This window comes from Drosophila biarmipes, chromosome 3L (genome assembly GCF_025231255.1).
Source record: "Drosophila biarmipes strain raj3 chromosome 3L, RU_DBia_V1.1, whole genome shotgun sequence".
NCBI classification, from domain to species: domain Eukaryota; kingdom Metazoa; phylum Arthropoda; class Insecta; order Diptera; family Drosophilidae; genus Drosophila; species Drosophila biarmipes.
The window spans coordinates 18,951,972-18,972,504 of NC_066613.1; the positions used below are offsets into that span (position 1 = coordinate 18,951,972).

Consider the following 20,533-nt stretch of genomic DNA (forward strand, 5'->3'; position numbering starts at 1 on the left):
GCGGCGAACAGGGCTGTTCCAAGTCAGCAGTGCGACTGAGGAGCTCTGAGCTTGATGAAGCCCCAAGGAATACAGCAGACTACTACGAATATCAGCCAGACCAAGATGTCCTTTCGCGGCAAAAACGCAGTGGTGACCGGCGGAGCTGGAGGAATTGGCCTGCAGGTGTCCAAGCAGCTCCTGGCTGCCGGAGCAGCGGTGGGTTATTTAGCAGCTCTCTGAAAAGTTATACCTATAACCTTCGTTTACCAGAAGGTGGCCATCATCGATCTGCAGGATAACCTGGAGGAATTCGTGAAACTTCGGGCTGCTCATCCCACGCAGAGCGTGATGATCGTCAAGATGGATGTGGCCAACAAGAAGGGTGTGGAAGCCACGTACGAGGAGATTGCCAAGACCTTCGGCAACATCGATATTGTGGTGAATGTAGCTGGCATTTTCAATGACAAGGATGTGCAGAGGACCCTGCTGGTGAATCTCGGTGGCATCATCAACTCCACGCTGAGCGCCTTGCCCTACATGGGAAAGGATAATGGCGGCAAGGGCGGCATTATAGTCAACATGAGCTCGGTGGTGGGCCTGGATCCGATGTTCATCATTCCCGTTTACGGAGCCACCAAGGCGGGCATTATCAACTTCACCCGCTGCCTGGCGGTATCAAAAATCCTTTTGATAGTTGTCGAATTCAGTGTTAAATCAGGTTTTCTCTCCTCCAGAATGAAAAGTACTATCTACGTTCGGGCATCAAGTTTGTGACCGTTTGTCCTGGAGCTACTATGACGGATATGTTCACCAACTTCACGGAAAAGATCATCTTCCCGGAGACCAGTGACGAGACCTATAGGATCCTGGACAGGTTGAACAAGCAGAGTGCCGCTGATGTTTCTCGCTGCATTCTGAATGTCCTGGAGAAGGATAAGAACGGAGCTGTTTATGTCATCGAGGGCAAGCGCGTGTTTCCGTTGGAAATGAAGCCCCAGTGGACGGGCAAGGAGCAGGCCCTGTAAGCGGGGATAGTCCCCATATCCTAAACACACACTATACAAAACTGAACTTGGAAATGTAGTTAGTTATTTAATAAACAAACAAAGCACACTGATAAGTCCTTTTTGTGATTAGTCCTCCCGCCAGCTGACCAGCACTTCGTCCGTTCGGAATCTCTGGGTCACAAAGGCCTCCTCCAGGGGCATTCTGGTGCCAGAGCGGAACATCTCTGCACCGGCATGGGCAATCATCAGGCCGTTGTCTATGCAGTAACGTTCGTCGGTGGCAAAGAGTTTGCCGCCACGCTCCTCGCACATGATGCGCATCATCTCCTGTAGTCGCTCATTGCAGCCCACGCCTCCAACTATGAGTACCTATAAAAAAAAAGGCGGTTATCTACAAGTGTAAATGGAGAAAAGGGATTCTGCCATCACCTCATTGGACCCACAGTGGGCCATGGCGCGCTCTGTGATCTCCACCAGCATGGCAAAGATGGTCTCCTGCAGCGAGTAGCAAAGATCGGCTTGGCAATAATCAATTATCTCTGCCTCCTGTGGCTTCTTTCTCTTATTTTGCCTCCTGCCCGGCTCAGCCAGATCCTCGATGTAGGACAAAATTCCAGAGAAGCTCACATCCATGCCTTTGACGACATAAGGCAGTTTGATATAACGATTGCTTCGCTTGGCCAGCTGCTCAATGTTGTAGCCCGGACTGGGATCGTTGGACAGCTTGATGATGCGGGCGAATCGATCCAGACAATTGCCCACGGCAATGTCTATGGTCTCGCCGAAGATGCGATATCGCTGATTGGAGTAGGCAATCACCTGTGTATTTCCGCCGCTGACATAGAGAACTATGGGATTTTGGGCGCCGGTGATCAGGCGACCCATTTCGATGTGGCCGATACAGTGATTCACGCCCAAGAGGGGAATGTCCCACAGAAGGGACAATGTGCGGGCCACAATGGCGCCAACCAGCAGGGGAGGAGCCATTCCTGGGCCTTTGGTGTAGCAAATAACATTCAGATCCTTGGGCTCCAGCTGTGCCTCCTTTAAGCTGGCCTTGATCAGGCCCAGGATGGCTTCCCTGTGATGCTTGGCCGTCTCCTTGGGCAGGAAACCTGTTGAACATCATAATGTGAAATCTCTATAAAAGCCGGTTGCTTAGAGTCCCAAAAATACCTTCTCCTGGTGGGGTTATGTAGGTCCTGCGCACATTGGCCAGTACTTCGCCATCCCGGATTATGCCTATGCCAATTTTATTGGCACTGCCTTCAATGCCCAGAGCGCAAACCATAGTTAAAATGTGTTAAGAACTTTAAAAATAATTTTGTAAACAAAAACCAGTGTGCCCGTTTTCGCTTAATAACAAAATGTACTGTAAAAGGCGGTCACTTTAGACAAGCAGGACTGCCAACTCTTCTAAAGTAACAGCTGCTTTGCAAATATCAAACTTTTGTTGTATAGCAAAAGAACGCGAATTTCTTTTGTAAAATTTGAATAAATGATAAAATAACCCAAAGAAATTATGGAGGCAGCTCAGGCAGCTAAGCCGGCTGAGGTGGAGAGTCCGGCCAAAGTGGAAAATGGCGATTCAGCGGGGGATTTAAGCCATTTGGTGGAGAAAACAAGTGGAGACGTGGAACCAAAAACGGATTTTATTGAACAGCAGCTGGAAGAAAGCGATTCGCACAGTGAGCCCCCTGGAGGCCCATTGGCAGGCCACGATGAGGAGAAATTGGAGCAGGACCTCAAGGCAGCCGTGCTCGAGCAAGTGCCAATTGAAGAGGAAGGACTCAGCCTGCGGTACAAGGATCTGCAGGCCCAGGAAAATGAAGAGGAACTGCAGCAGAAACCCCCGCAAAATGACATCCTCTCCCATGTCCACTGTCTGGCCCAATTGGAGGAGCAGCGAGGCCATTACGAACAGCAGCTCGAGCAGCTGCGCACTTCCAACATCCAAAAGGACAACATGATCACACTCATCCAGCGGGAGAACGCCATTCTCGGCAAGGAGAAACAGGCCTGCTGCAAGGAAATGGACACGGCCAACAGGGAGAAGGAAGCCACCGTCATCAAGTTTGCCATGAAGGAGAAGCTGCTCATCGACGCCAAGAAGGAGAAGGAGGCGGTGGAGAAGCAGCTGGCCGAGGCCAAGAAGGAGGTCAAGAATGTGTCCACCAGATTCCTGGCTGTGAGCGAGGAGAAGTCCCGCATGACGTACATCATCGACGAGAAGGTGCAGTATAAATTTATATTCCAATCTATAATGTGCCATTAAAACAAGCCTGTATAGCTAAATAACCTCTTATCGTAACATTTTATCTTGGTCTTATCAGTGCAACGAAGTCAGAAAGTATCAGCGTGAGTGCGAAAAGTACAAAACGGAACTGGGCCACTTGGAGTCCAAGCTGAAGTATCACATCAACAAACTCAACATCGAAACAGAGGCCAAGGCGGTAACTACAGATTAATTAGATCTAAGCCACATTTTTTTAACTTTATGTCCTTTAAAGGCTGTGGAACGCAAGCTGGAAGAGGAGAAGAATGCGCCCAACAAGCTGGAGGAAAAGGCCAATGGTGGGTTTGGTTTTCCCACGGATAAAGCTCAAACATTCATCACCCTTCTCCACTTACAGAAAAGCTAAAAATGGAATTTGAAGCCAACACAATACTCTTGAAACACGAGATTACCAGCAAGACTGAGGCTCTGGAGAAGGTCACCAAGGAGCAGCTAAAACTGAGCGAAGCCAATAAGGAATTGCAACATCAACTTCAGGAGATTACCACAGAGGTAGGGTCTTGCTTCAGAATTGTAGTTATGGGTATTATTATGAATTCTTTCGCTTTGTTTGCAGCACAACCAGCTAACAGAGGAATTTAATCGTTTGAGAGACCTGCATAATTCCGTAGAAGCCTCTTACAGCGATGAGCTCCTTAACTCCGCAAAACTCAGGGGACAACTGGAGGAACTGCAGCTTCTGCGCACTCAAAACACCATGTAAGTAGTAGTTTTAGATTAATTCCTAATTTTTCTGAAGACTGGCCTAGAACTAATAATAATTCTAATTTCTTTTTCGTTCCCAGAAACGAAGAAAAGCTGTCGGAGGAACAAAAGCGAGTCCAACAACTGGAGGCCTTAGCGCAAGACAACGAATCGGATTTGGAGCAACTGAAAGTCAAGAAACAAGAGCTGCTCACCATCAACAAGGAGATGAGTGAGCTTATTGTGCGACTGCAGAATGACATTTGTTTGGCGGAGGCCAAGGTGAGTTCAAAATAAAAATAAAAAAGGTTTTACAAAAAAGTGTACATGCCCCGGGTGAGGCTCGAACTCACGACCTTAAGATTATGAGACTTACGCGCTGCCAACTGCGCCACCGAGGCTATGTGTAGCCCGCGTTTTAGGAAGGCTGTATAAGACACAAGAGCAGAAGTCTTAGAAAGGCAGCTGTTTAAGGATCCTATATAATTAGAATAACTATATTTTTTACAGGCCCAAGGACTCGATGCTGAAAACAAGCTACTAAAGCAGGAGAAGCTTACCTACGACTCAAAATACAACCAACTGGAGCAGCAGCTCAGTTTGGAGGCATCAGAAAAGAGCGAGGAGCGACTTCTGCTGGCCAAGCATTTATCTGAGAAGACGAAGCTGTACGAGCTGACCAAGCAGAAGCTGGAGGATGTCCAAGGTGACTACGAGGCCACCCAGCACAAGCATGCCACCGTGCTAAAAGAGCTTCATCGGGAGCTAAACAAGTACAAAAGGGGAATTACGGAATCCAAAAACCCCATAAGCTACTGCAGCAATTGCCAGCAGGCGATCAATGGCTACACAGCGGAGAATCCTCCACAGCGCACCCATAGTCGCTCCAGTAGTCACGGCAGCCTGCACAGCGGCAGTCGGCGGGCCAGCGAGTCCTCCGAATCGGAAACGGTGGCCAGTAGTGCCACCACTGTGCAGCAGCCGCCACTGCAGCAGGATCTGCAAGCGGTACCGTCCAAAAAAGTACTGGTGGAGCGGATACTGCGCCTCCAGCAGGCCACTGCCCGCCAAACGGAACGCATTGAGTTTCTGGAAAACCACACAGCCGCTCTGGTGGCCGAGGTGCAGAAGAAGTCCAAGGTGGTGCAGCACTACATGCTCAGGGATCAGACCGCCGGAGCATTGACCACATCGCGCAGCGATCAGAACAAGAGCGAACTTTTAAAGTACGGAAATGGGATCATGGCAGCAATCTATGGGGGTTCCTCGAAGGCTGGTGGCGAGAGCAAGGCCATGTCCTTGGAACTCTCCCTAGAGATCAACAAGAAGTTGCAAACTGTGCTGGAGGACACGCTGCTGAAGAATATCACGCTGAAGGAGAACCTGGATGTGTTGGGCATCGAAGTGGACAATCTCACGAGGAAACTGCGCTCCCTGGAGATGGGTGGCAAGTAAAAGCCGGTCTTCTTGAACAATGTATTCCATTCCATAGTCTAACCCTTGTAAAAATAGTGTACAAATCGTATGTTCTTATGTTTAAGTGTATAATAGATGTATTTAATATTTTAACAAAGTACCACGCTTATAAAATTCCCTCGTAAAGCTTGGCGCTTACGGGCTTCGGCTGTCCCAGGCCCAGTTCGAAGTTAATGGTGGGTTTCTCTCCATCCTTGGCCAGTCTGGCCAGTTTGTTGTGCGTTAGCTTGTAGTGGACCTTCATCTGGGGATTGGGATTGCCCGTTTCCTCGGAGACCAGCTCGCGCAGCAGCGGGGGCAGGTCAATCTTGGTGGGCAGCACTACAGGTTCAAGCTTCTTTTTGTTTTCCAGGTACTTGGCCTCCTGATCCTGGGGCACCAGCTCGTAGTCCGCCTTGTAGCTGGTGCTGTAGATCTCCACGGGCTTGGGCTGGGTTACTCCGCGCCAGGTCTTCTCTACGGTGACCCGGACCTTGCGGACCTCGCCGGGCTGCTCGTCCACCGACTGCACCTTCAAGATCCGCATGTAGCAGGGCTCCGGGTAGCGCTGGAACATGTTACGTATGAGCAGGCGGCCCACTCCCCAGTTGGGCAGCTCCGAGACGAGCTCCCACAACGTGTTGCCGCGGAAGTCCGTAGTGCGACCGAAGTACTTGATCACCTTTTGGGCCATTTTATCGGGTTATTTAACTAGTTTTAATTGAATTTTTGGGTAAAAGTTAAAAAACAGTGCGGTTGCCATTCACCGGGAAATCGAACAGCTGTGCCGGCTGCTTTAACAGCGCTGTTGAGAGTTAACAGAGCTGTTACAGCAAACGATTTTTTATGCTGGCAGTGCTGCGCGCCAAAAATATTTAAAATTCAAAATTGAATATTTAAAATAATATATTATTCAGATATTTGCTGGGTTTATGTGCTGACAACTCACAGCCAATTTGGACTGACTTGAATTTTATTTTATTTTCATAAATAATATTTTCAACTAAGCTTAGTTTAGAGTAACTCGTTTTTCAACTAATTTTAATCCAATGTGACAAGGGATTGCTAATCCTTCATTGATAAGGAGTGCGGACATGCTCGCCTAGCTCTTCTCCTACAGCCGTGTGACCCACTCCTCCTCCGCCACTGGGTTCCAGGTGTTCGTCGTAGGACTCCTCCTCCCCGCCCAGCTCCTGACCATCGTGTCCGTGGGCCGAGGGATTGGTGCTCTCATGCAATCCAATGGTGGCATGCTGGGCAGCCTTGGAAGCATTCACCTGGGCAGCAGCTGCGGAATTGGCCGCCTTCAAGGCGGACTCCTTGGTGGCCGCGTAGTCCACTCGCGCCTGGTGCAGCTGCTCCTCCACCTGCTCCAACCGGTTCTTGGCCTGACCCACCATCTGGGATTGCGAGGCCAGTTGATTGTTCACTTCCGTGGAGGTCTGCTCCGCCTGCTCGGCCACGGATTTGGCATTATTTACGGCTGCCGTCAGCACGGATATGTGATGATGGGCTGCCTGAGCTGTTTGCTGAGCCAGTCTGGAGGAGATCTTGGCCGCCTTCAGTTGCTCCAGCTCACGGGAAAGGGATCTCTGGGCTTCGGCCGCCTGCTGCTCCAGCTCCTGGAGCACCACTTGCTTTCCCACTAGAGCTGCTTGAGCTGTGGCCGCCGCCTGGGAAGCGGCTTGAGCCAGGGTATTCTGGGCTATGTAGGCCGCCTGCTTGGCAGCCGCATGCTGGTTGGTCACCGCACTGTGGGCCTGATCAGCCGATCCCTGGGCAATGGAGCGCAGGCCACTGCCGATGCTGTAGCCTCCAGATCCTTTGTTTGAAGGCGAGGATCCTCCTCCTCCCGATGTACTGTAGTAGCTCTTGGGACTGTGCTGGGGCTTCTCCGGCTCCGGGGCCTCCACTGCCGGGAGATGGGGCTCGAAGTAGCCGCCCTGGTGGATTGGAGGCGGCTGCTGCGGCCTGTAGTGGTAGCCGTTCCTCTTGTGAAGGCGGCCCATCACATGGGCCAAAAGAAGTACTAAAGGGATAAGATATAAGAAATAGTTTGTTAATTTTTATCTTGATGTCAATGGAAATGATAAGTATCACACTTTTCATATTTAAATTTTCTTGGTATTTGGTAAAAAATCTTCTTTTCATTACTTAAATATTTTCGATCATTGTCAAAATATAAATTTACTTATTTGTTGTATACTCATTTATTCATTTTTTTTAACCACTTAAAATATTTTGATACCGAGGTATTGGGATTAGAAAAACTAAACTAAAAGTCATATTAAAAAATGTTTTCTATATTACTTGAAATGTTACACAACCGGATTTTTTGCACTTCTTTTTATTAAGGAGATTTCCCGGCTTACCCAAAACAAGCTGGGCGAGAAGAAAACGTAATCCTTGGCCGTACATCTCGCTATCGCTGCTGGAACTGCATTGAACTTCAAATTGAATGGAAGTGCCCAATTTATAGAGACTCTCAGAGTCGCCAACCGAGCAGAAAGTTTTTCAAGTTGCGGAAAGTCGGATGCGGTTTTTAAATTTAAGTGATCACGGGCATGTTATGATTTTCATACTCCAAGCCATTTGAATGGCTCTGCCCACTACTTGGTGTGGAGTTGGGTCCACACACATGGCACCTTTACACCCATGTCCATCCATGCCGTCCCATCGAGGAAGCTCGGAGACCAAGATTCGGTGGCGTCTTTTAATGCTTCGTTGGCACGCTTTTCACTGACCAAACGGTCGGTTTAAAGTGGTGGGTCTCCCATGGTTTGTTAATGTTTTAAATTTAATTTGCATTTTATGTGATGCACTACTTTGTTATTGAACTTTATGTGGCGCTTGGGACGGGCTCCGCAGTGCAACGATGCAGGGAAAGCCATTTCGGGGATTACGCTTTCAGTAAGATTAGCTAACTAACTTGGCAATTTACCAACAGGGGAAGTCTGGCTCCTCAAGGTTTTCCAATCAAAATTTAAATATAATTTTAATTGGAAAATTATATAATGTAAGTGCTTAATATAACCTTTCCGACTACAAATCGCTATTTTAAAATAGTTTTTTGCAGGTATTGAACTAAAAAAGAAACCTTTAAGGGGATTTTTAATTGAATTTGGAATGAGATCTTTAACTTAAAAACTTGCATTATTTTATATATTTTCTGCTGACTTAATCCAATCAAATTTCATCAAACATTTTCATAATGGTTTTTCAGAACTTAATTCTTAAAACCATTTTCTAAAATTGAAAGAGTTTTATTTTAATGATTTAAACATTTTGAAAACGATTTTTAAAGTAGAAAATAGTATATATAAATATATAGATATACACCACCAACAACTTGATTTTAATTTTTGTAGATAAATTATTTTTAAATTCTTTTTAAAACCCTTTCCTAACATTTCCGAAAATGTATTTTTGAAATCATGAAATTTTTTGTCGAAATCATTTATAAGTTATGAATATTTAAATTGAAAATAAAAACCTAACCACCCACAGACAAAACTAATATCGAAATATTTTATATAAATTATTTTTTATTTAAATACATAATCATAAATTTATTACAAATACATAAATAAATAAGTTATGACAAACACTATTTTACAAGACAAAATCGGAACTCAGACGTACAAGATACAAGTTACAATTAATATCAACAAGTGGTGACGCGACATCGATTGGTTGTGCGTCTTCAATTAAGTAACAATTGTGGGCCGCTAATGAGTCAACAGGTGGAGTGAAGTGAAGTGAGGGGGCGATATGTGTGTAACAAAGTATAACAGGTAACAAAGGAGGCATTCGTAATAAATAAGAGTGACGACGCTGATAAATACGATGACGATTGCCACAATCGAAGTAGTTTCTAGTGATGGCTTCGCTCAGAAGTGGAAAACGAACTCGTCGTCGGAGGAGGAGGATGTGTCCTCCGGAATGGGTCCAGAGGCATTCGCATGGTAGCCAGTCACCTCCTCCTCCTGCTTTTCATCCTGCTGCTCCGTTAATCATTTGTAGCTCTGGGTGATCTGCTGGATCCAGGGCAGGTAGGCAGAAACCTTCACGTAGACTCCGGGAACATTCACCTGGCCGCAGCCAATGCCCCAAGAGACCACTCCCACCACGTGCATGGCTCCATTGCGGTCGCAGACCAGGGGGCCACCGCCATCTCCCTTGCAGGCGTCCTTGCCCTCCTCTCCGCCAGCGCACACGAATCCGGGATTCAGTTTGTAGCTATAGCCCAGTCGGGTGTTCCTCAGCTGCTGCTCGCACTGTTGGTGCGACAGGATTGGCACATCCACCTCCTTCAGGATGTTCTGGTACTTTCCGTGCTCTCCGAAGGCATCCTTGCCCCAGCCAGTGGTCCAGCAGCGGGCGCCAGTGAAGTCGGAATACTTGTCGGGCAGACAGGCGGGACTGATGTGGGGATTCTTGGTGAAGTCCACGGGCTGATCCAGTTTCAGGACGGCCAGATCGTTGTCCAAAGTGCCGGCATAGTACTCGGGATGGATGTGCACAGAGACCACATCGCGCTCGATGTAGGGGAAGAACTCCACGTCATGGTTCACATCCCATTCGCCCAGGCGCACACGCAGATCGAAGCCATTTTGACTGGATAAAGGAAAGTATAAAGGTTAATCCCCTGAAGGAATACATTGAAAGAACTCTAGAACTTACGATTTGATGCAATGGGCAGCGGAGATGATGTGCTGGGCATCGATGAGGGTGCCACCGCAGGCGTAGATCGACTCCTTGGGGTCCTTCTTCAGAATGGCCACGTGCCAGGGGTACTCGCCGAACTCACTGTCGCCATCCACGTAGACGGGGTTCTTGATGCGACCGGTGATGCCGGCGGCGTTCCTCACTCCACAGCGTCCGAATTGCTGGGGAGGAGCTTGGGGACGCAGGGGACGACGGCAGCAGACCTCGTTGATGCGGCAGGTCTTCTCCACAGGTCGGTTACCATAATAGGCGCGCTAAAAATATCAAAAAAAAGAGGGCGGAAATTAGCTTGATGTGGGGAGAAAGTGGGATTATCTAATCCAAGTGTCGAAATATATTAATTTCCAATGGGTTGTTTGAAGAACTTTACTTTGACCATCTATATACTTATTGAATTATGATGGGTCCTATTCCAATAAATATATAGAAAATCACGAATTTTTACTGAGAAACCCTAATCCTTGATCAACACATGGTTACCTGCTCCTCAGGAGCTGCTCCCGCCCACACACCATCCTCAACGCTCCTGCGTCTGCGATCCCTGGGGAAAGTGATCCGATCGCTGCCAGCTGCATGGCCAGGAGCAGGAGTGGGTATATTGTAGAGAGGTCGCAGGTTCAACTGCTTGCCACGACGGCCGAAGGAGGGCTCACCGCCGCTCACATTGGCACTGCGTTCCACATGCTGAGAGTACTCGCCAAAGCCTCCGAAGTCTGGACCAGAGCCTGGGTATATCGAGTTGTATGAGCTCTCATAGGGCGACGATTCGTGGTGATGATGATACTGGGTGGGACCACTGTGGTACTCAAAGACCGGAGTACTGGGCACCATTTCCACACTGAAGTGGGGACCAGGACCAGAGGTTTCAAAGTAATGGGGATACGAATGGTGGTCATGATGGTCGTGGTGTCCATGGTGGTCGTAGTCGTGATGCTCATAGCCACTATAGTGATCGTGATGGTGATAGTGAGTGCTATATGTTTCGGTCGGCTTTCGCTTGAAGAAATCTCCAACCTTCTGGATGATATTCGCATTCGGGGTGACATGGAGATTGACCAGTGGCTTGACCACCTTCTCGCCATACTCCGTTTTGGCCACCTGCACGGAAACCAGGGGATTCACGTTCACCAGACCGAGATTCAGGCCATTCGGTCCCACTGAACCGAAGTATGGGTTCTGGGCGGGCACATGATCACCCAGGATATTCGAGGGATAGCCTCCGTATCCGCCAGCGGGATAGGGCAGACCAAAGCTCACACCATAGGTGGGCAGCACCTTCCGTTGGATCAGCTCGATGGCCTGAAGGGCCGGCAATCCCAATGGCAGTCCTCCGAGCGGCGATTGTCTCTATTTTTTGAGGGGAAAACATAAGAACGCTACAGGTGGAGTTCCATTTCCGGTTGCCGAATGCAGGTTTCGGGTTGCATGTTGCATGTTGCGTGTTGCAGGCGTGCGATCACAAAGGTCGTGCTTGGTTAGCTGGTTTAGTTCTGGGATTAGTGACTGGTCTAATCGGAACCGATTTGCACTCTGGTATTTTAGTTGAGCTTGGAGCGTTGAACGATGGGTGCAGTTGTCAGGTTGGTTGATTGATTGGTTGACTGATTGATTTTTTGGTTGATTGGATGTGTGTGTGTGGGGGGGATGGAGCTCGTTTCGAACTCAATTAGTGGTCCATGTGAACCATGTGTGATTTGGCATTAGTCGGGCACTACCTAAACTAGGACTAGAGTCTTCGATGGACTTACCCCTTGGGCATCGAGCGAGAGATCGCTGGCTTCCTCATCCTTCTGGTTGGTCTCAGCCTGGCGACGAGTGCGCTTCTTGTCATCCTTGTCCGACTTCTCCTCGTCCTTCTTCTGCTCAGCGGGAGTGGTGGCATTGGCGGCTAGAGCATCATCGCTCAGAGCCTCAATGTCCTTGCCCAGATTCCTGGGGTCAATGGGCAGAATGAGATCCTCCTTGCGTCCAATGCGATCGGCGGCGGGGCACTGGGAGATGGGCACGCACTGGCAGTCGACGATCTGCTGGCGAGAGGTGTCATAGCCACCCTGGTACTGTCCTTGTCCCTGTCCCTGGTAGCCACCGGAGATGCCATTGTACTGGTTGGAGGCTCCACTCTGCAGCTCCTTCTTGTAGTAGTCGGGGTTCTGGCTGTGGTAGCTAGAGCTGGGCGATCCACTGAATCCTCCAGAGGCGCTGCTGCCAAAGCTTCCCAGTCCAGAGTTCGGTTTGTACAGGTCACCAGTGGGCTTCTGAGAAATACCAAAGCCGTTCTGCGAGAGAAGGCCACCCTGAGAGGCACCATTGAAACCCGCATTGAAGGCATTCGACTGGGAGTAAGTGGATCCGGAGGAGGTCTGAATCGAGGGTGTGTAGGTGGCAGAAGATTGGGCCAGGGCGCTGAAGTCCGTGTTGATGGTCTGGCCAGCTCCAATAGGAATGGGCACACTGGGCACCTTGGCTCCCTCGGCTCCCTCCACATGGTGGTAGTGGTGGTGCACATGCTGCTGGAGGGCATCGATAGGTGCTCCCACAACCACTTTGTTGCTGGATGAAGTCGAGGAGGATGAAGCAGAAGACTGCTGCGAGTAGAAACCATTAGGAGCAGAGCTGGCACCCTGGATGCCACCCTCGGGATTCTCATAGTTGTACGGTGGCACTCCATTCGAAGCTCCAGTGAAGACAGGTCCGGCACCAAGAGAGGGACCTCCGGTGTAGATGGGTCCTGGTGGCTTGCTGTCGTAGATCAGAGCTCCGGGTGGTGGCTTGGTGTAGGTGATTCCATCGGATGAGCCATCAATGGCAGATGGTGGAGGATGCTCCAGGTAGCCACCAGGTCCCGAAGGCCTGTAAGGTCCAGACATTGGCTTGTAGGGTCCCTCGTAGCCCACCTTCCTGGGAGGTCCAAAGGAGTTCACCGAGCTGGGTGGGGGTCCAAAGGAGTTCAGGGAGCTTGGTGGGGGTCCCATTGGTGGACGACCATTGAAGTAGCTCGGTGGTGGCATGGGCTTGGCTGGACCATAGGGACCACCGCTGAAACCAGACGGCGGAGGAGGACCCTGGGCATAGATGGTCGAGTAGAAAGGACGCTTCTCCTCCACATCGCAGCTCATGAGTCCCAAACCACACAGCTTATCCCGGATGAGGTTGCGGGCCTGCATATCGTTTCCCTGCTGGAGAGCCTGATCAATGTTTCCATCGGCGTAGACGGCATCGTATTCCCCGAGATTACGACCTTCCCGGCGGGAGTTGATCAGCTGCTCGATGACCTCATCAATCTGGGTGGTGCTGTTACTCTGGATGGACTCGTGGACCAGGTAGCGTCCCTGTATGTCGGCTTGTTCGGCGGGTTTGGTATCTACAGATCGACGGCTGGGTGTGGCATCCTCCATGGGCGCCCACTCGTTGCCCCAGTTGGAATCGTCCGCTAGGGAGGCTGTGGCCAGCAGTACGACTGCCAACAGGCTAGCTCTTATTCTCATGATGGAGATCTGAAAAGGTTTAAAAAAAATATATATGTTTAAGAAAACAATTCTAAAAGGATTGGTTCTTCATTGATTGTGGTACATAATACTATCCTAACTATGTTTAAAGATCATTATCCCAGGAAATTGGTTTAACCTGTTGACAAACTATAAAAATTAATGGTCTTGTCGCCTCCTATTTGGAGTGGAAAATAAATGAAGAGCTTTAGTCATGATTGGTTATGACATAACTGGCTAGCTTGACACCATTACCCCAAGTCATTGTCCCACTTTACATTTCTCCTACCATCTCTGGCTTAACCAATCCGTAACGAAACCGAAACTGAAACCGGTTGCCATCACGAAATCTTCACCGTGACTCAGACTCTCGTATAAGACTTTTACTTTCGTTGGAGGTCGCAGACCGTCGCACTTAATTGCTTGATTTCGTATGTTACTTTTGCTCGAAATGGTGGATAAGGGGAGCTATGGGGGCAGCTCCCTGTAATTTATGAGGTAATTTTCCTCCAGATTTAGCAAGCCTACGAGTGCAATCCCACTGGCGACCATCGCTCAAGTTGATCTCTCGCCCTGACAGCCGCTTTCCGCTTCGTGTATCTTTTATTTTGTAAAATTCACTTTTCTTTTCAGCCTTTTTATGGTTGTTTGCATTGCAGTTATGTCACCGGCTCAGAGTGAGGGCGGATTTTGTAAAGATCGGCTACACTTGAAGAAAGAGGAGTCTTTCAAAAATTAATGTTAAAGGATTTAAAATAAAAAGTTGTATGACTAATTATTTTAAGGAAATGTTAAACGGTTTTTGAAAAGCTATTTAAAAGAAGTTGAGGCGCAAAAATTGCCAAACCTTATTTGACTTTAATTAGAATGGAATTTTTTAAGTTGATTGCTTCTTGAATATTAAACTACAAAAAAGTGTTTTAAAAAGATAGAAAGTGGAAAATAAGTTTTATGCACATTCTAAATAATATTTTAAAAATTTTCCAATCCTAAAACAATATATCTTTTTTAGCTAAATTTTTTAAGTGCATCAAAGCTGTATTTCCAAGTTATGTAAATGAATTTCGGGATAGCTATATGGGGTTTTCTTTAAGCTTGCTCTTCGGGCGGAAGTTGTGTGCAGCGTTGCATTGCAAATTGCCGGCAACTCTTTTTCTCGGCTTTTCTTTGGCGAGAAATGATCGTAAGCGATGCTAAACGCCGATTGGTGGCATTTGGGAAATTTTTTTTTAGGTTTTTCCTTTGTATTCGCAGTGAAAGTTTTGCTATTTCGATTAACTTGACGACGGGGAGGCTTTTGACCAAGAGTTTTTACTACAAAATATATGTAACACCCATCATTTTAACTGCTGGAGATGCACAATTAATTGCAACTAATTTTAATAAGTTTGCTTTCGGTTCACTGGAGTTCACTGTGGTAATTTTGCTGCACTTCACTCACCTCTTTATGTCAAGTTTAATAATCCAATTTGGTAATTATCACTGTTGTTTCGGATAATCCTTATGCAATTGGTGGAGTATGTGTTATCCTTTCACTTCACTCACTTTCTGCACCGATTGTGCTCTTCGTTGGTCTGCAGATCGTTCACTGATTTCGCTTTCGTTGGCCGCGCACATTTTATACAAAAGCTGCGCATGCGCGCCGTCGACGTCAAGCTCCAACGTTTCGCTGCCTCTTTCTGACGGTAATTCTTTCTCTCTTGCACTCGTAGAGCAGCTCAGTTTGCGAATCGGTAGCCCAAAACAAAAGAAACAAAAAGCGGCTACGACGACAATGTTTGGCAACCTCTGAGTGTTGATTTTTCGTCTGGGTTTTTTTCCCCAAATTCCCAATTCTACCAAACTACTGGAGGTCACTAAACGAGGGTCTAGGCGGAAATATCACTTAGGTATCATACAATTTTCAATAAGAAAATCCCAAGAGCCAAAACTATCACTTTATTAACTCAGCTCTTAAAAATGAGTGCCCATATTAAACACCCAAATTGGTCTTTGTTTTTAAAGATCTTCAACTAGGGGCTCTGACCAAACTTTGAATAACCAAATTTAGCTTCCCGGAAAGGCGTTGCTTGAGAAACCGGGATTATGCAATTCTTCAATTATGAATTGGGTCAGAGAGGAGCAGCCGCCGAATAATAAAAAAGCCTCATGAAAAGGGGCAAAATTGGGCATTGCCTCAAACCGGATCTTTTGGCATACATTCATCTTTTCCCATCTCTTTTTCCCCCTCTGTATATTTCTGCCTCCCTTTTCGGGTGCAGTTCAGTTAATACCGCCTGGTTTTTAACCCATGGTCAATGCAAACGTCATCAGACCTAGCTGGCTGTGAATCAAAAAGTGCTTTGCGGGATTACCCGAAGTTCATAAAAATTAGAGACATTCCCCCCAACTTATTCACGATGATCACGTTCGCGTGCCACTACCTCAAATCCCGAACATTATCATGTGTTTGTTGTGTGTGGTCAGTGCTGTTCGAAGTGGCTCTCATTGTGATTCAGTGGCTCCAGTGGATCCAGTGGCTTGGACTTGTGTTACTGACCTTGGTTCGATGAGCTGGAGTCGTTTATCTAGCCCCACTTAAGTGGCGTTTTATGTTAAACATTCCAAGAAAGTTGATAATGGGTAGATCTTCGAAAATTATGCTAATCGCATTGATTTGCCGGAGTTGTTATTGTCACCACTCTGGGTTGTTTGGCAAACACCTTTCGGCTATTTGTTCGTGATTAATTCGTGGAGTTTTTATCAATCAGTGGCGTAGCTTTTGACCATCGGGTTTTTTATGACTCACCCGGCGAGCACTTTGGGCTTTTCGAGCATTGTTTGAAGGAGGTGCGTCGAACCTGATTCGCATCGTTTTCATATTCCGCTAATGATAGTTTGGCTTACCCGGTTTTTTGGGTATATCGATGAGGAGGTATTATAATTAAAATATAAATATATAAATATTATATAGTACTAACAATTTTTATTACATTTCAAATTTTAGAAATTGATTATTTAATTTAATATATTTTTAAAAGTCTTTCTTATCTATATTTATAAAGCTATCACCCCTAAACTAAGAATCATTGGAGAGCAAATCACCTAAATAATTCAGAAGTTTTTTAAAAACAATAAAAATTTTTAAATATTATTATTTATGAGTATAATGCTTGTTGTTTTTATTTGAAAGGTTAAAAAAGGGCGGTGTAAATTCGTAATCTAATGTACTTATAATAAATATTGTAAACTGGGCCATAGTGTATCTTTCAGTGCTAGATAAAGTATCTCAATTTAATTTTCCTGATAAAAATAATTTTGTCGGCTAGCTGAAACTTAGCTATTGGTAAATCCCAGTAGCTGATGAACTGAACTTGAACTTGGACCTCGGCGGAGACAGATAATGTCAGGTGGAGAGTGTGTAATCCGATGGGGTTACAGGTTCAGGGGCTCGTTATTGGAACTTCATTCGAGATTCGGCATATACTCATTGCTATTTATGGTGCGCTCCAACTTTTTGCAGATCTCTTGGACTGGCAGTGTTACAACATATGTGGCCCGTGTTAATTATGGGCAACTTGTTAATTGTTTGCCCAAATGGATTTGTGTGGGAATCGTGTTTACTCCACTTTGTTAGCTTCCTCTGCCCGAAGCACTCTCTCTTTCTCTTTCTCAGTATATCTTTCCCTCTCTTTCTCTTTCTCACACAACTTGCCACAGTTCAAGTCCAAATGGCAAAACAAAAAAATTGTCACTTGCTCAAGGTTGGTCTGTCGACTCCCCGACTTAGATTTGTGTCAATTGCTCAACAAGTTGAGGTCTTCCACCCACACGCACCATTTGGCCAAAAACAATTTGGCAATCTCTTAAAGCCAACCAATATTTATTGGGCATGGTTTCAGAGCTTAATTTTTGCTGAGATGTAAAATCAACCTAGATTATCATGTTGTTAATTAAATTGGAATTTTAAAAAATATTTAACACTTTTATTGTATAGCTTTTAACCATAAATAGTTAAAATGGACGCATTTAAATTTAGCACATATATGTAGTTAGATATTGATCTTAATGTTAACATTTCGGTTTTTAAATAGATGCATGGAATCCTCTTCTAGTTTGTTAATTTTAAAGCCTTTAAATTTATAAAATATTAAATTTTTGTAAGTAAATAATTTAGTTTATTTGGGAAACTAAAATATTTCATTTAGATTGGATTGACTCAAGGTATTTAATTTAAATTTATTATTTGTTAAATTAAAACATTAGTTTAAAATTGAGAATATTTCACTTTCATTTTAATTTTCCTGTATTATATTTATTTCTTAATAACATATTCTGCTTACTTTTTCCCTCAGTGCCTAAAAGTGCATTCCGCCTTTAAACTGCCTCTGCAATTGTGCCGTGGATTTGCCCAAAAGATTCGCCAATGCTGGAAAATCCCAAGAAACCCAAACTTCACTTTTTGGTCTTGCACTGTTGGCCTATTCAATTCTTGATTGCCAGCCGGCTTTAACGGCTCGAGCGGCTTTTGGGCCTTGGGAAAACCCCAGTCAAGTTTGTGGCTAGCACCGCTTGGATGGATTCGCTTGGGGCTTGCATAATAACCATAATAATAGTGCAGTGGAGTGCGGTGCAGCGAGCCGGGCCATGATTCATACATATATTCGGAGTCGATTTGTGGTAGCTTCGATTCGGATTTCTTTGACGGCTTTATGTGCCTTCCATGCGAATGAGTTTTTCGCTTTTGTTTTCATCCCAGCTTCGTTTTGTTTATACCTTTTGCGAAATGGCCTGTAATAAAATCGATGCGTATGCCCAGGCTTATTGTTGCTATAATGTAATCATTATAGTTGGCCAAAACCGTCAAGGTCGTTCACCCACATGGTGTGATATGCATACGGATGGATGGTAAATGGTTTTTAAAGGGCGCCGTGAGTCATGTCGGTGGCAGACAGCTGTTGCTCCCACCTATTCCCCCTGGCTATTGCATAATATCCCGAATTATTTCACCCGCATCAAAATGCTTTTGTTACCATTGCTATGGCGCTGCCCTTTCACTGCTCTTTTATTGCCTGGCTCATTTAACACGGCTTATTGTCTTCATCTCGGCTCAAACAAATTTACCTACAAGCTCTGTAAATTAATTTGAAAGCCGCTGCTTGCCACAGCGTAAAGCTTGGAGCTGGCTTGAGGGGTCTTGCCACACACAGAAAACTTCCGTTCTCCCACCCAACTTCAAGTGAAAGCCCCCAATAATGGCGCTTTAAGTTGAAACTTCTGGATTACATCAAATATTTAATATGTTTCGGGGCGGGGAGTTCTGGGAAATTTGATTTTTGCGGCTAGCCACTTATGGTAAGTGGCGCGCCTTTTGATTTGAACAGAAGGGAACTTCATCTTTCGGGATTTAAGTTATTAAATTCCCAGCAGACCCCCCGGGATGGCAGGTCCTTTTGGTCCGTTCAGTCGCCAGGATGACAGCATAACGATGCATTCAAATGGCGGTCGGGATAGACAAACAAACCGATTACACAGCAGTCGAGCACCCAAATCACCCACTGTGCCAATCGAGAGTGCCCATATAACCAGGTCCAATCAAAGCCCCCCCTCCCAGATCCAGTCCCCAAGAGAGGGGATGCAATGAACCCAGCTTTTGGGGGAGGGTATTCAGATTCATGGCTCTTTCATTGTCCGGTTCTTTGGGGCAGCCTTTTGGGAGGCCGCTCGGCTCTGGCTGGTGTGAGCCCAAAAGGCTGCTGTGCCGGTGGACTGGTACTGGGAAGTACAAATACAATGCCCTCGATGACGATTGTGGGGAGACGGATGATGATGGTGGCCGAGATGTCGACGAGGTGGAGCAGCAGAAACTGCGCCTCTCCGAATTGCATCATTGGATTGCCCGCCCTTCCTGGTAATGACAGGTATTCAGCTTCCCGGTTAAGACAATTCACTTGTGCACCAATCGATAGGCAAACTGTTCCGCCCACCTTGATGCTTTGACCTTAATGCAGGGGCCTCTTGGCTTGTGTAATCCGATAATGCCTTACTATCTGCTACATACATGGTGGATGGGTATTACCCACCCCCTTTAAGCTTTCTGCGTCATTTTGGCCCAGCGGTTCGTTCACACGGTTAATTGGCATCAATGAATCCTTTGGCGATTGCATAACCTGTTTTCAGTCACGGCCAGAAGTTGACCTTTGGCCTTATCGGGGGTTCAGGGACTTCGGTTTCATTACTCTATTGTGTCATTTGAAACTCTATTCTCTCAGTCTTCAAAACAGAGCGGCTTCCATTTGTTATCTTTCGATAAGAGACGAGAAGCCAGGGCAATTTCACACACTGGGTGAAAGTCCTGCCCCAAGCCAATCCACTCTCGCTCACCTCCTCGGCTCTTTGGGGATCTGCTCTAGGTTTTCGGCTACTGACCCGAGGTCATTCCTATGGAAATTGATGCGAGTACAACAGCCTCCAAGGCCCTGGAAATAATGCCAAATCATTTGCGTACGGCACGTCAATCATCCCTGCACCAATGCACCCAAAATAAAATAGGTTTTGAGTATTTGAGCTATAAGATACCTATTATCAGATTTGATTTATATTGATCAACCTTTAAAAACAGTATTTTTATCCGGTTGTTTTTTATTTAAAAACTTTTTAAGGCTACAAAACTTTAGATTATAAATGTAGTAAATAAATATACTTTGTATATTATATATATATTCCGTAGTCAATATATCTGAGATATTTCTTTAGTAATCTATTTTGCATTATATTGCAGTATTGTAAGGAAAATGGAGATTTAAGTTTGAGTTTGAATGTAAAAATTAGTATACCCTTCAAGTCTACCACAATAGCATTCAATTTCATACTTCCCACATTCTGAAAATGTATGCTTTATTTTTAAAATAATTGTA

At 46.1% G+C, this 20,533-nt stretch overlaps 6 protein-coding genes and 1 non-coding gene across 10 annotated transcripts; 2 read left to right on the top strand and 5 right to left on the bottom strand.

Moving 5' to 3' along the window:
* The first annotated feature begins 31 nt into the window (after positions 1-31).
* Positions 32-1,102, top strand: LOC108035283 (fat body protein 2). Of its 2 annotated transcripts, none has more exons than XM_017110850.3 (3): positions 32-198; positions 253-654; positions 717-1,102. In XM_017110850.3, exons 1-3 carry the CDS (start codon positions 55-57, stop codon positions 1,005-1,007), a joined length of 837 nt encoding a protein of 278 aa, XP_016966339.1. In that variant the 5' UTR covers positions 32-54; the 3' UTR covers positions 1,008-1,102. The 2 variants fall into 2 exon arrangements, with proteins under 2 accessions (XP_016966339.1, XP_016966340.1); XM_017110851.3 differs by having other exon boundaries at positions 256-654.
* Positions 1,050-2,407, bottom strand: LOC108035282 (probable tRNA N6-adenosine threonylcarbamoyltransferase). Its single transcript, XM_017110847.3, has 3 exons — positions 2,166-2,407; positions 1,419-2,104; positions 1,050-1,358 (listed from the first exon to the last, which is right to left on the bottom strand). The coding sequence occupies exons 1-3, from the start codon at positions 2,278-2,280 to the stop codon at positions 1,116-1,118; spliced, it is 1,044 nt and encodes a 347-aa protein (XP_016966336.1). The 5' UTR covers positions 2,281-2,407; the 3' UTR covers positions 1,050-1,115.
* Positions 2,404-5,542, top strand: LOC108035281 (coiled-coil domain-containing protein 186). The gene is made up of 7 exons (XM_017110846.2): positions 2,404-3,222; positions 3,323-3,442; positions 3,500-3,563; positions 3,623-3,777; positions 3,842-3,984; positions 4,071-4,251; positions 4,480-5,542. The coding sequence occupies exons 1-7, from the start codon at positions 2,512-2,514 to the stop codon at positions 5,422-5,424; spliced, it is 2,319 nt and encodes a 772-aa protein (XP_016966335.1). The 5' UTR covers positions 2,404-2,511; the 3' UTR covers positions 5,425-5,542.
* Trnam-cau (transfer RNA methionine (anticodon CAU)) lies at positions 4,298-4,370 on the bottom strand. Its single transcript has one exon. It is a non-coding gene; the product is annotated as a tRNA-Met (tRNA).
* Positions 5,497-6,210, bottom strand: LOC108035285 (uncharacterized). Its single transcript, XM_017110852.3, has one exon. It carries the CDS (start codon positions 6,116-6,118, stop codon positions 5,552-5,554), a length of 567 nt encoding a protein of 188 aa, XP_016966341.1. The 5' UTR covers positions 6,119-6,210; the 3' UTR covers positions 5,497-5,551.
* Positions 6,211-6,318: 108 nt separating this feature from the next.
* Positions 6,319-7,847, bottom strand: LOC108034415 (uncharacterized protein CG45076). Of its 2 annotated transcripts, none has more exons than XM_017109298.2 (2): positions 7,797-7,847; positions 6,319-7,453 (listed from the first exon to the last, which is right to left on the bottom strand). In XM_017109298.2, exons 1-2 carry the CDS (start codon positions 7,840-7,842, stop codon positions 6,498-6,500), a joined length of 1,002 nt encoding a protein of 333 aa, XP_016964787.1. In that variant the 5' UTR covers positions 7,843-7,847; the 3' UTR covers positions 6,319-6,497. The 2 variants fall into 2 exon arrangements, with proteins under 2 accessions (XP_016964787.1, XP_050742098.1); XM_050886141.1 differs by lacking the exon at positions 7,797-7,847 and adding an exon at positions 7,527-7,629.
* A 1,102-nt stretch (positions 7,848-8,949) lies between these two features.
* On the bottom strand, positions 8,950-15,211 carry LOC108035633 (uncharacterized). Of its 2 annotated transcripts, XM_017111334.3 has the most exons (5): positions 15,079-15,211; positions 11,901-13,646; positions 10,633-11,499; positions 10,108-10,406; positions 8,950-10,041 (listed from the first exon to the last, which is right to left on the bottom strand). In XM_017111334.3, exons 2-5 carry the CDS (start codon positions 13,635-13,637, stop codon positions 9,438-9,440), a joined length of 3,507 nt encoding a protein of 1,168 aa, XP_016966823.1. In that variant the 5' UTR covers positions 13,638-13,646; positions 15,079-15,211; the 3' UTR covers positions 8,950-9,437. The 2 variants fall into 2 exon arrangements, with proteins under 2 accessions (XP_016966823.1, XP_016966822.1); XM_017111333.3 differs by lacking the exon at positions 10,633-11,499.
* Positions 15,212-20,533: the final 5,322 nt, after the last annotated feature.

Coding starts and splice junctions, on each gene's coding strand:
- LOC108035281 (XM_017110846.2), top strand. CDS start 2,512: ATGGAGGCAGCTCAGGCAGCTAAGCCGGCTGAGGTGGAGAGTCCGGCC. Junction 3,223..3,322: donor CGTACATCATCGACGAGAAG/GTGCAGTATAAA, acceptor TGGTCTTATCAG/TGCAACGAAGTCAGAAAGTA. Junction 3,985..4,070: donor CTGCGCACTCAAAACACCAT/GTAAGTAGTAGT, acceptor TTTCGTTCCCAG/AAACGAAGAAAAGCTGTCGG.
- LOC108035285 (XM_017110852.3), bottom strand. CDS start 6,118: ATGGCCCAAAAGGTGATCAAGTACTTCGGTCGCACTACGGACTTCCGC.
- LOC108035282 (XM_017110847.3), bottom strand. CDS start 2,280: ATGGTTTGCGCTCTGGGCATTGAAGGCAGTGCCAATAAAATTGGCATA. Junction 2,105..2,165: donor CATAACCCCACCAGGAGAAG/GTATTTTTGGGA, acceptor GATGTTCAACAG/GTTTCCTGCCCAAGGAGACG. Junction 1,359..1,418: donor CCCACTGTGGGTCCAATGAG/GTGATGGCAGAA, acceptor TTTTTTTTATAG/GTACTCATAGTTGGAGGCGT.
- LOC108035633 (XM_017111334.3), bottom strand. CDS start 13,637: ATGAGAATAAGAGCTAGCCTGTTGGCAGTCGTACTGCTGGCCACAGCC. Junction 10,407..10,632: donor GAGCAGCTCCTGAGGAGCAG/GTAACCATGTGT, acceptor TGATATTTTTAG/CGCGCCTATTATGGTAACCG. Junction 10,042..10,107: donor GCTGCCCATTGCATCAAATC/GTAAGTTCTAGA, acceptor TCCTTTATCCAG/TCAAAATGGCTTCGATCTGC.
- LOC108035283 (XM_017110850.3), top strand. CDS start 55: ATGAAGCCCCAAGGAATACAGCAGACTACTACGAATATCAGCCAGACC. Junction 199..252: donor TCCTGGCTGCCGGAGCAGCG/GTGGGTTATTTA, acceptor TTCGTTTACCAG/AAGGTGGCCATCATCGATCT. Junction 655..716: donor ACTTCACCCGCTGCCTGGCG/GTATCAAAAATC, acceptor TCTCTCCTCCAG/AATGAAAAGTACTATCTACG.
- LOC108034415 (XM_050886141.1), bottom strand. CDS start 7,575: ATGAAAAGAAGATTTTTTACCAAATACCAAGAAAATTTAAATATGAAA. Junction 7,454..7,526: donor AGAAAATTTAAATATGAAAA/GTGTGATACTTA, acceptor TTATCCCTTTAG/TACTTCTTTTGGCCCATGTG.